An 11762-nucleotide genomic window follows, 5' to 3' on the forward strand; every position below is an offset into this window, starting at 1 on the left:
CAATTTCAAGGGTGCCAGCCTTTTCGACCATGACTGTATATATTGCTAGCTTCACAGGAATGCTAAAGAATGGTATGGAGTGAGTCTAAATTATTAATAGGTTTAAATGCCAATATTGGCTCCAGGCAAAATATATGCACTGTTACTCCAAGTGCAGGGCCAGAGAGGGCGGCAAATGGGGTATTTAAATTAGCAATAAAGACTAGTCTTGCTCAGTCACCGCTCGGGTCCTGTATTAGCCATAAGACTGCATCAATTGCCTGAAGTGTTAGGCCAAATAGAGGGATAGTTGGAAGGGTAAGAAGTATTTGATTTTTTGGTATCCAATATGTTGTAAAATCTCTTTCTGATTAATTACTGATAGGGCAGTATCAAACTAGGTAATCTATTACCTATTAGGGTTCATGTAGGCGTTAGTGAAACTCAGGCTGAACGCAGAACGCAAAGCACGGACTGTCCGTGGGTCTCCCGACCGAGCTCATTAGCCTCATAGGCATATATGGCGCTATCGATTTTGGGCTGCTAGACCTGCGGACAGTCCGTGTATTGCGGTTCGCGCTTAGACCGAGTTTCACAGACATCTGCATGAGCCCTTAGATTAATGTTGGACAAGGCAACAAGACTTGTACGGTGGCCTAATTAATGTAGTAATGGTCAGGATATTTTATCTGGAGGTCAGAATTAATATTTTGCCAGCTATTCAATATGTAATGCCAGCTGTATAAGAGATCCGGTCACCACGTTTTATGTTTTTTTTTTTATTTTATTTATTTTTTTAATTTTAAGGGAGTCTGTACACAGAATGACTGTTCAGACCAAGCACAAGTGATCAGTTTACCATTGGCGTGTCAAAACCGTTCAGTGCACCTCCCACACTACTGGTTCTTCACCTCTCTCTGTCCTTCTTTGACTCCTGTAAAGGCAGAGTTGTCAATCAAGGTAAAGGTGGTCAGAGATAGATGCAAAACGAGTAAATGGGGAGGTGCACTGAACGGTTTGGCGCCTGTGCATGGTCTGAACGGTGTTTTTGTGCTGACAAACTCCCAATTAAGAGGACTGGTCAACTGTCCTGACATGTTCGTTTTTAGTAAATAATTGTGTATGAAAATTCTGTAGCATTTTTCTTAGGTCCATTTCACACAACCGACTTTCACAGTCCGAGAACAGACCGAAATATCCAGACTGGCCGCGAGTCTCCTGACCCAAACTTAATGGCCTCAGACAAGCTTATAAGGCTGTAAACTTCAGATCAGGAGACCAGCGGCCGGCCCGGCGTTACGGTCACTACTTGTGGAAACTGGCCTTCGAAGTCTTCTACACGGTGGGGGTTCTCCCAAAAATATATAGACAAATTGACAGCTGGGTTTTATTTGTTGCGGGTGTCCGCCACACAGTCCGACACTGTCCAATCAGTGCAGATTGTGCCCAACTTTGTATGGACACACCCCTTTGGTAAGAATGAATTACTATTATTATTACACCCAGTTGTCAATTTATTCATAAATATACAGAAGGAACAGCACGATATAGAATTGTAAAAAAAAAAATTATGCAGACTTGTTAATTATTGGGGAATGCTTATTTACGTGAAAATAAGCCACTTTGTAATATATCTTATCAGAGAAATATGCTTCTTTCTCCTCCAGGACTGATCTTTCACGCTCAATTCTGGGGTAAAATGTGTATTCAGTGAAGACAGATTTCCCCATTACTGAGATAAGAGATGACAGTTGGTGCTGATAATATTCTATGTAGAGGGAGGAGATAGAATTCTCCATAGAACTTTATGAGCACCAACTGTCATCAGTAATGGGAAATTCTGTAGCTATAATTTAGCCGTGAATTTAGAATGAAGGATCAGTCAAGGAGGCGAAAGAAGTAGACTTCCCTGATAAGATATATTACAGCGTTGCCTGTTTTCATGGGTACTATTGATTTATTGGAACATTAAATAAAAAATAAAACAATGGTTACTTTTTAAACAGCCCTTCAGTGCCCATCATATGTCCTTTCCAGTCTGTGAGCCATCTATGTGAACCAGAGGGGAGCTCCCTACTTTTGGCCCTATGATTGGCACTTGTACGGGTTGTTCACTTGATCCTATTGCACCAATTTGTCAGCTTCCCTCCAACCCAGCACACAACTACCCCCCCCCCCCCCTTTTATATCCTCAGGGATGGTCTTGTGAATTGATTGACTATGTAAGGTCCTCGCATGTTAACCTATTCATGCCGGTTCCTTATTAAATGTTTATTATTTAGCAAGAGTTGGCCCCTCCATACCGCGGCAAGACAGACCTATCCGTGAAGGTACGAGAGTTGCGTCTATTGAAACTGGACTTGCGGCTGCTGCAGCCAAGTTATCCCAGCAGGTGAGACAATGCGACAGTCTCTCTTTACACAGCCTGGACTTTTATGTGATGTCACTTTACACAAAAAAAAAAAAAAAAATCCAAAAAACAGTTGCCGTAATAGAGAAACCCCAAAGATCACACGCAGCGTAGTTCTACACCTTCCAGTTCCAAATGTCATTTTTTAAAGAAATGTATAATAGACGCATTAGTAATAAAGATATGTGGAATAAAAACAAAACCATATATTTCACCAAGAATTGGATCTCACCATTGCCCAAATGTTGGGTTTCATGAAATATTAAAATAATAACGTGCATTTTATATAATAAAAAGTGTATTTTCTTTGCATTTTTATTTGAAATTTCCTAATATAAAAATGTAGGTTTTTTCTTTTAAGAATAGTAATAAAAGGGGATTTTTTTTCCCCAAATTTGCCTTTGACATGGTCAGTCTCAGCGCTCCGATTTGGAGGACACATTGACGGTTTAAACTTTCCATTGACTTCTATGAATGAAAGGTCACTCCTGTCCAAATGGGAATTCAAGGACCCTCTTGTCCTCAAAGTCAGCGCAGTTCCCATTTATGATAAATCTCTGATCTTCGCAACCCTCTTTCTAGTGGGTGTCACCAGCGAGAAAATTAAATAATTTTATTAATGAGAAATTGGTGCAGCCAAGGTAAGTCCAATGCGGCATATGATGGCGCCTCCCTACTACCAGGGCGTGCACGAACCTTAGAAATTCTGGGCTTTTCCCTCTCTGAGGTTGGGTTTGGAATTGACTCAAGGGTCACGAAAATTGAAAGAAGTGAATAAATAGGGAGGAGATGCCAAACCCACCACCATAATTGAGGGCTTTCTCTCCTCTATATACATTACAGCCGACCACACAGTTCGAGAAGCGCAGATCTATCTGATTGGAACGTGATCTTCGTCAAAACGAATGAAACGTTCCAAAATTTAGCAACGGGAGTCAAACCGCACTGCGTGTATATAGATAAGTTTTGGAGTTTTAGAAGTTTACGGTGAAGGTCATACCCGTATAGGAAACCTACCGTCATCTGCATTATTATGTTCTGATTTTGCTTTGCTCCATATTTCTACATCTTTTTTGCTTTCCTTCTTCTTTGCTCTTTTTACTTTCCCTTTATGCTTTTCTGTTTCAAAAAAAGAATTTAAATATTACAACTATATATATTATTTTGTGTAAAAAAAATATAATTATATATTATTATTTTATTTTTTACTCAAAATTCCTATCCCGGACTTTTTATATTGTTTTAAAGCAGCACCTAAAATATTTAGTATAATTTTATTCCTAACGTTTCTGTTAGAACAGTTGAAAAAAAACAACAAAAAAGACACTTGTCCATAATGTTCAACTGAGGGAAGGGAAAGGTTGTATAGATACAACCATAATGCATCTACGCTAAGAGAACAATTTTCCCCCTTCTGATTCTGAGTGTCTAGATATATTTTGATTATGATTATTAAAAAAAATTACGTTAGTTTCTGATTGAATGCAAGAAATTTTTTTGGGTAATTTTAGGTGACTTGTACATGCTCACGTGACCAGCGTTCTTAGCGATTCCCTGAAAATATCTTCCTGTAGAGATTATAATGTTGTGGAATGCATATCTGGCATGGTATGTGCAGTTGGTGCTTGTAAAATGTCTGCAAATCCGTAGATTTTGATTGGTAATGATACATATGGATACATGGATATTCAATATATATATATACATACTTCAAGTAAAGTTCACTTTTGGCATAACATTGTCCTATCATTCAGTGTATAAAAAGGAAGACATTTTTCAAAATACATCTCATCAAAAATGAAAATAGGGGGGAATAATTGGCGCATGTCTTCCGTGTCCGTAGCACACTGCACTCCAGCGCAGAATTGTGGCGCTCTAAATACAAGGATTCAGCTGCAAACTGACCCCAAGAAAGGGTTTCCCACTTTCTGTAGTCATTCATTTTATTTGCCTAGAATATAATTGGCACAGTATTGTATAGCTATAGGAAATTCTGAAACGACGGCGAAACAAATTACTACTCTGACATTATGACTCCATAGTCTGAGCACTTATAGTCAATGATATCTTTAACCAAGAACACGTAAAGTTATAGGTGATGGGGACTAAATATATATACATTTGTCAAAAGGATTTTATTCTCTAGTAGTGGATATAAATTTTGCATAAGAATTTTCAATTTTTATCATAAGCGGGAACTCCATGACAAGTTACTGAAGAATCAAAGGAGTACCATAAAGCATACCTTCCAATGATCAAGGACAGGGATGAGGATTACTTATGGCGAGAGCAGAGCGCCTTGGCAAATTATTTAACCCTTAACCCCACCCAGTAATTTTTGTGTGCCCAAGCAGAAATAGTTAAGCCCCTTACTGTTCCCCCAAACCTTAATGCCACTTATATGGCCCCCATGCACTATGATTCGCATACGTTGCCACTACGCACAGTATGGTGCAGCTGTCACATTCATATTATCTATCGGGCCTCACTTACACAGTATAGAGCCCCGACAGTGCCCACCCACACAATGATGCCCGTAACTTGCCCCCCAGACACATTAAGATCTCTCCGGTGCCACCAACAGTGCTCTCTCAAATAATCCTCCCCACGGTATAATGTCCCCACAGATGGTATAATGACCTTCCCAGTGTCCTCCCAAGAGAATAGGATGTCCAAACACAATGTCCCCCTTCGACAGACAATTAAAGTGCACCATAGTGACCACTTCTTCTCCTGTATGGTGCTTCTTCACCTCAATGGCAAATAAAAATAAGTTTTTACCTAGCCTCATGCCCAGAAGGAGCGGAGCAGCTCTCCGCTATGTGCTGTGTGTCCCAGCACAGGAGGCGCAGTGTAATTATCGGTTGAACTTGGTGGGCTTGTGTCTGCTTTCAACACTCAAAACTAGCTATGTCATCCTGCCTCCTACGCCGAGCCTCTGATGGCACAGGTGAACAGTGGAGCAGGGATCTGACGCTCCCCACTCCACCATTATATTCAGCTGTATGTGCACACTAGAGAGGATGTCCTAGCATCGGGTTGTACCTTATAGCAGTGGCCATTTACTAGAAAAATAATACTTGGTCCACATTAAATGGTTGTACACTACAGATCATGTACAACATAAACGTTTTTTTTTTTGTGTGTTTGTTTTTAGGATTTATTAGAAGGTCCCATCAGTAGAAATCCGAGTCTACAAGCTGAGGCCCTTACCGATGTTCTGAGAGTAAGTGGTGCTGTGTGCCTTCATTTGTGATAGGCAGCACAAAGAGAATTGTAAAAGGTGTTACGCCCCCCCCCATACACTATACATGGCGGTCAGCCAAATGAGGCTTCGACCGGATTGGTCGGAAGATGTCGTGCCCGACTCCACAGGAGTGCGTTGAGAGTGCCAGACATTTCTTGCGGCAGCTTTTCAAAAAAACCAAAAGGATCGGCAGTCCGTAATCATACATGCAAGATACTTATCTACCCTGACATCATCTGTCCGGGGCCCTCATACACATTAGACTGTTGGCTGAAACTTTCGATATTGGTAGGTTCGGTCAACATTAGTCTAATGTGAGTGGAGGCCTTTAACTTGGGTAAGAAAACATGGCCTTAAATTCTCAATTAATACATTCCCTTTCAATAAAAAAAAAGTAATAAATCCACATCCCCCCACTCGAAAAAAAAGTCCATACTCAAACTCTAGACACTGCCTTTAATGTAACAGACTGAAGTCCGCCATTCCGATAAATAGGGAGCCACACGCTTTCTGGCATCGCCTTCTGTGGATGTTTCTTTTCTACGTCTCTGCTCAGCTGTTCGCTTCGATCCTTATGTGAAAGCCGCCTCATGATAATGATTTGCTTCCTTAAAGGAGGAAAAAAAAGTCAAGAAGAAAAAGAATACAAAAAAGAAGCTTTCACCCAACAACACAAATAATCTTTGTCAGGAAAGCAGTTCTCCCGAAGCCACAAAGCTGGAATCTCTGGACACTAGTCTAACAGACCACGAGTACACGGCCGGCGTCAGCACGTTTGGTGTAGCCCAAGTAAACAGAGGGACTCAGCCTATGGCCCCCGGGGTGTTCCTCACACAAAGGAGACCGTCTGTGTCTTCACAAAATAACTCAGCTGCCAAAGGTAAACCTACGTGTGGAGTGTATGCTGGACTTACCTGAGCGATGTGTCCGTAGTATCGCTGTCACGAGCTTGGCATGAGACGCAGCATATGTGACCTTGGTCCCATCGGTTGGTGTGACTCCAGGATTTGCTTTGGAAATGGTCATAGTGTTGTTACAGAATTGGGTTTATGATCTTTTTTGGGAACTAGAATTGTGCTGATCGGAGTTAAGATACATATATGTTTTCCTATGTTACATTCTGAGTCCCATGTATGCACACAGATCCTTTGTGTAGCCCTATGTATCCCCATACCTGCATGAGGACCAACTTAGAAAGATTAATTTGAGGAAAGAGGGGAAAAATTAGTACAATTGAAACAAAGCCGTACCAGAAGCCAACAAGAATGATCAATGGGTAGGCCTATCGGTTACTTTTAGCACCAGTCATATACACTTGTGTCCGCTCTTAAGATGCATTTGTGCTGCACAATTGTCCTAGAAACCTTTGTTTCCGGATAAGCGCAAGAGCAAACCAGGTGCCGATCGCCCCACGAATGAGCAAAAGGATCAAAATGATCTTTTGGCTTGGGTAAAAGATTATCATTCTCGGCAGCACATCATCCCAAATAAACAGGATACATGCTGCAGAAAAAAATGGCACTTGCTCAGATGCCATCTGATAGGAAAAGAGAAACTTTAAAGAAAAACTTTAACTGGAAATTTTGGATTGCTTTAGGCCACCTTCAGTATTTGCTCACTTTTTTACCTCAGTATCTGTAAGCCAAAACCAGGAGTGGGTGATAAATACAGAGGTGGTGACGGGTTTCTATTATACTTTTCCTCTGAATGTCCCACTCCTGGTTTTGGCTTAAAAATACTGAGGTAAAAAATTATCCAAATACTGAATGTGAGACCATGGCCTTAGGTGCTCTGTTAGGTCCTAGCGGATTCAGAAATTTTATGATGCAGCCATAACATTCAGCCATAAAGAAGCCGTAGTAACTCCTACACATTTCTCGCACTTTCCTAAACCCCATTACGTCACGTCAATTTAATATCTGTTCTCTAAAACGTATGGGTCTTCTGGTAGGTAAATGAGGCAGGAACTAGAGAAAATCCTCCGACAAATAATAATATTATAAATGTAAGGTCCAGGTATGAAGCTCCACCTCTGCTTCCAGGAATCCTAGAGAAAGTCCTTGAACTGGGACTCTGATCCCGTCATGGATCGGCCGCTGATTACAGGCAGTTCCCAGAAGTCCTGTCATTTCAGATGTCAACATTGAATCCTTTGATTGGAAGATCTTAAAGCATTGACACTTGTAATGAAGTCAGACACGGAGGTAGAAAATGACAACGATTCCACTTGACATAACCCAGTAATGTAGTAACCCAGCGGGAGGCTTTTAACATTCCTCCATGGATCCCTGCCTGACTAAATAAGCAGCTAATCGTTAGTTACACATGAGTAACTAGAAGAGATCGGAGCCAAGGCACGAGCGAGTTATGCTCCGGAGTATGGAGCGGACAGGGAAAATAAACAACAGCGCGTTCACTAAGATATATATATATATACTGTACACATAGGCACTGAACAGTAGAAATAAAATACACCGCCAACCAAGCTAGAAAATAGAGCCGCTGATTCAGTATACATCAGCATGGTGGAATAATGGCAGGCCGTCCGTAAGGTCAGGGTCCTTGTCTGATGATACCCTGGGAACTATATGGGGAAAAAAATATATATTTTTAGGAAAAAAAAAAAGATTTTCTTACACGTCTCCTGGGTTTCTAATCTCCGGTGACGCACACAGCTTCTGGAACTGCATCAAGAGGTCATTATAAAAGTCATTAAATCTGCAGGACATATTTGTAATTTTGCCACGGATGGCATGATCCCTCTCCTACAAAATTTCCATGCTGAGCATTTGTTGGTCCTTGTACAGTCGGTCGCCTCACCAACACTGCCATTGTGTCCGACAGCTGATTTACGGTCTGTTGCCACAAGCTGTATACACAGGGGAAGGAATCCGCTATATATTACAGGTACAGCATTATGCATGAGATTTCCCAAAATCTCATCCATGCAGTGAAAATTCACAGCTTAAAAATGATCCGTGATGCCGATCTGCAGCTCACGGCGTGTCCGTTCATACAGAGGGGTGAAATATGCAGAATCATTGGTGCATATCTATAGCAATATCTACTGCTGTTGATTTTTCCGCTGCAAAATTTCTACATAGAGAAGAGGATGGCAGCATTAGAGAATCCCTTGTTCTCCTCTATGTTCCTCAGGAGTTCACCGCTTCCCTGCTTCATAGATTCCTATTTGCTTTGGAGCGGGTGCCATCCTGATGATTGCCAGTTCGGACCATCTTGTTGTAAGGAGATGCAGCCTTACTTCTGTAGCATGAGAGAAGTGCAGGAGCGTTAAAGCTGGCAGGGTGCATTGATCCAGCCAAATTCAGAGCTGATCTTGCAAGTAGGGATGATTGGACCTGTGGAAGTTCGGGTTCTGGTACAGGACCTGAGCTTTAGTACAAATTTTGGTTCAGGGATCCGAACTGTACCTGAACTTGAACCATAGCCCAAAACCTATTAAAAATAATGGAGACCTTAACTTTGGATCAGGAAAAAAAAATCTCTCTCTCTCTTCCCCCGGAACTCCGAACATTGTAACAGACTTTCCCCATAACTCCGAATGTTGCAACGGACTTTCTCCGGAATCCTGAAAGGTGCATCGCACTTCCCCCGGAACTCCGAAAGTTGCATCGCACTTCCCCCGGAACTCCGAAAGTTGCATCGCACTTCCCCCGGAACTCCGAAAGTTACATCGCACTACCCCCGGAACTCCGAAAGTTACATCGCACTACCCCCGGAACTCCGAAAGTTGCATCGCACTTCCCCCGGAACTCCGAAAGTTGCATGGCACTTCCCCCGGAACTCCGAAAGTTGCATGGCACTTCCCCCGGAACTCCGAAAGTTGCATGGCACTTCCCCCGGAACTCCGAAAGTTGCATGGCACTTCCCCCGGAACTCCGAAAGTTGCATGGCACTTCCCCCGGAACTCCGAAAGTTGCATGGCACTTCCCCCGGAACTCCGAAAGTTGCATGGCACTTCCCCCGGAACTCCGAAAGTTGCATGGCACTTCCCCCGGAACTCCGAAAGTTGCATGGCACTTCCCCCGGAACTCCGAAAGTTGCATGGCACTTCCCCCGGAACTCCGAAAGTTGCATGGCACTTCCCCCGGAACTCCGAAAGTTGCATGGCACTTCCCCCGGAACTCCGAAAGTTGCATGGCACTTCCCCCGGAACTCCGAAAGTTGCATGGCACTTCCCCCGGAACTCCGAAAGTTGCATGGCACTTCCCCCGGAACTCCGAAAGTTGCATGGCACTTCCCCCGGAACTCCGAAAGTTGCATGGCACTTCCCCCGGAACTCCAAAAGTTGCATGGCACTTCCCCCGTAACCCCGAAAGTTGCATCGCACTTCCCCCGGAACTCTGAATGTTGCAACGGACTTCTCACGGAGCTCCGAATGTTGCAACGGACTTCTCACGGAGCTCCAAATGTTGCAGCGGACTTCCCCCGGATCTCTGAACATTGCAGCTGATAAATTGCAGAGGTTGCCGGTAATTTGGCCAAACTATTTCTAAACTGTATGGTTATAAAATCCCTCCTTTCTTTTGTCCTAGTAAAACTGGGCGGCTACGCCAGCAAGAGACTGACTCAGTGTTGACATACCCTAAAGGGGTATGATCATGGGTCTTCTATATCCATTCACAAGTGTCCCTCACGTTTCCACTCAATGGGTGGAGGGGAGAACAGAATCTCTTCTGATTTGTTTCTTTTAACAACATAGAATATTTTCTAATTAGGCACATTATCTAATTAGGTTACTTTTATTTTATTATTTTTTTTTTAAAGAAACAGTGAAATGGCAGTATAATAGCTTTCTTAGGAGACCACCTGATTCTTCAGTTTTCTACCACTTACACCATGGCTTCAATCAACAGTATATAGCTTTCTCCATATATTCTCAGTCTCGTGTTAATACCGATGTGTAGCCCAAATAATGTAAACTTATGTTAAGTATGTGGCTGCCTTCACCGACCTTTATTGACCAGTTTTATATATTATCTCTTTTGGCGTTCCTAAAAAATGGCCTAATATATAATTGGAAATATGCTTTACTTCTCCTTAAAGGGAACCTGTCATCAACTCTCCTTGTCATCAACTTTCCCTGTCTATACTGCTGCCATATGATTAATTGCCTATCAAAGAATTTTCTAACCATGTCCTCGTTTCATCCCATCATACCTGACAGACATCAAGTTATAGTTGCAAATCAGCACCTAGCGGTCTGATGAGTGGACTCGTACCGTCATTGGCGCCTCTAGTGAACCTGAGAATCCAGCCCCTTTGATGTGGATGATGTTCCCTTTGTCATCCATTATCAGCATTGAGCCGAAGCCTGGCACATGCGCATTGGACAGATGAGGCACCAAGGACGGTCACAACTGCCCATCGGGACTGCTCAGACCTGATTTGTTAGTGGCATAGGACAAGAGAAGTCACTTTTTTCAGGTAAACCAACAGAAGACTTTTTAGATGGTGGCAGATGTTTAGAACCTAAGGACATATACCCTTTAAACTTCATGTTATGGCAACGGGGTTGTAATCTTCTGTACTCAGATTGTTTCTAGGGAACATGATGTCCCCAGGCTGTCCTGTGTGAAAATGTCCTCCTGGACACAAACCCGGATAATGATACACAAGTCTTGTTGTAGTTTACTAATGTGCTCCACATTACATTGCCATATGGATAGGATCTGTACACTGTTCCCTACGGACGCATCTTAGAAGTAAACACTCAGTTCTCTAATGCGGCTGCGGCCCTCACAATCCACACAGCCAGGAGCGATTGTACAAGTTTATCAGAAAGTAAAGCACATCTTGTGTTCTGTTTCGCCTCCGTTGTGTACCCCACCGAGAGCCTCTGAAGACCACATCATGTCTAGCATCAATATGTTCTTGGCGCATTAAATAAAGCCGTTGCATACAATGAATGCATAAAAGTAATTTTTGAACGGAGGCTGAATACAATTTATTGAGCAGGGGGCTTTATTTTACAGCTATTCAGTCTGACAGTAGTTCCCAATCTATAGATCACCATGCACGCTGTAACACCCGTATGCCCATTAGACTAATGTTAGCCAAACTCGTTGATTTCTTTTGGGACCGGCTGACCATCTGATGTGTATT

At 42.6% G+C, this 11762-nt stretch overlaps 1 protein-coding gene across 7 annotated transcripts in view; it reads left to right on the top strand.

Moving 5' to 3' along the window:
- The window catches only part of PHF2 (PHD finger protein 2), a 249026-nt gene that overhangs the window by 235287 nt on the left and 1977 nt on the right, over positions 1-11762 (top strand). For 2 of the 7 annotated variants that reach the window (XR_012231857.1, XM_073574219.1), the window contains one exon: positions 2262-2372. The exons of 2 other annotated variants lie outside the window; for them this stretch is intronic. Coding sequence is in view for 3 of the 5 variants with exons in the window: in XM_073574213.1 (XP_073430314.1) it covers positions 2262-2371; positions 5547-5615; positions 6252-6516 (444 nt within the window). In the remaining 2 variants the exon portion in view is untranslated. Of the gene's footprint in view, positions 1-2261; positions 2373-5546; positions 5616-6251; positions 6517-11762 lie in introns of those variants that run through there. 3 more of the 7 variants (XM_073574213.1, XM_073574215.1, XM_073574216.1) reach the window with 3 other exon arrangements.

The sequence above is a fragment of the Dendrobates tinctorius genome, unplaced genomic scaffold (assembly GCF_039654945.1).
Source record: "Dendrobates tinctorius isolate UK_male_01 unplaced genomic scaffold, ASM3965494v1 ptg000038l, whole genome shotgun sequence".
Lineage (NCBI taxonomy): Eukaryota > Metazoa > Chordata > Amphibia > Anura > Dendrobatidae > Dendrobates > Dendrobates tinctorius.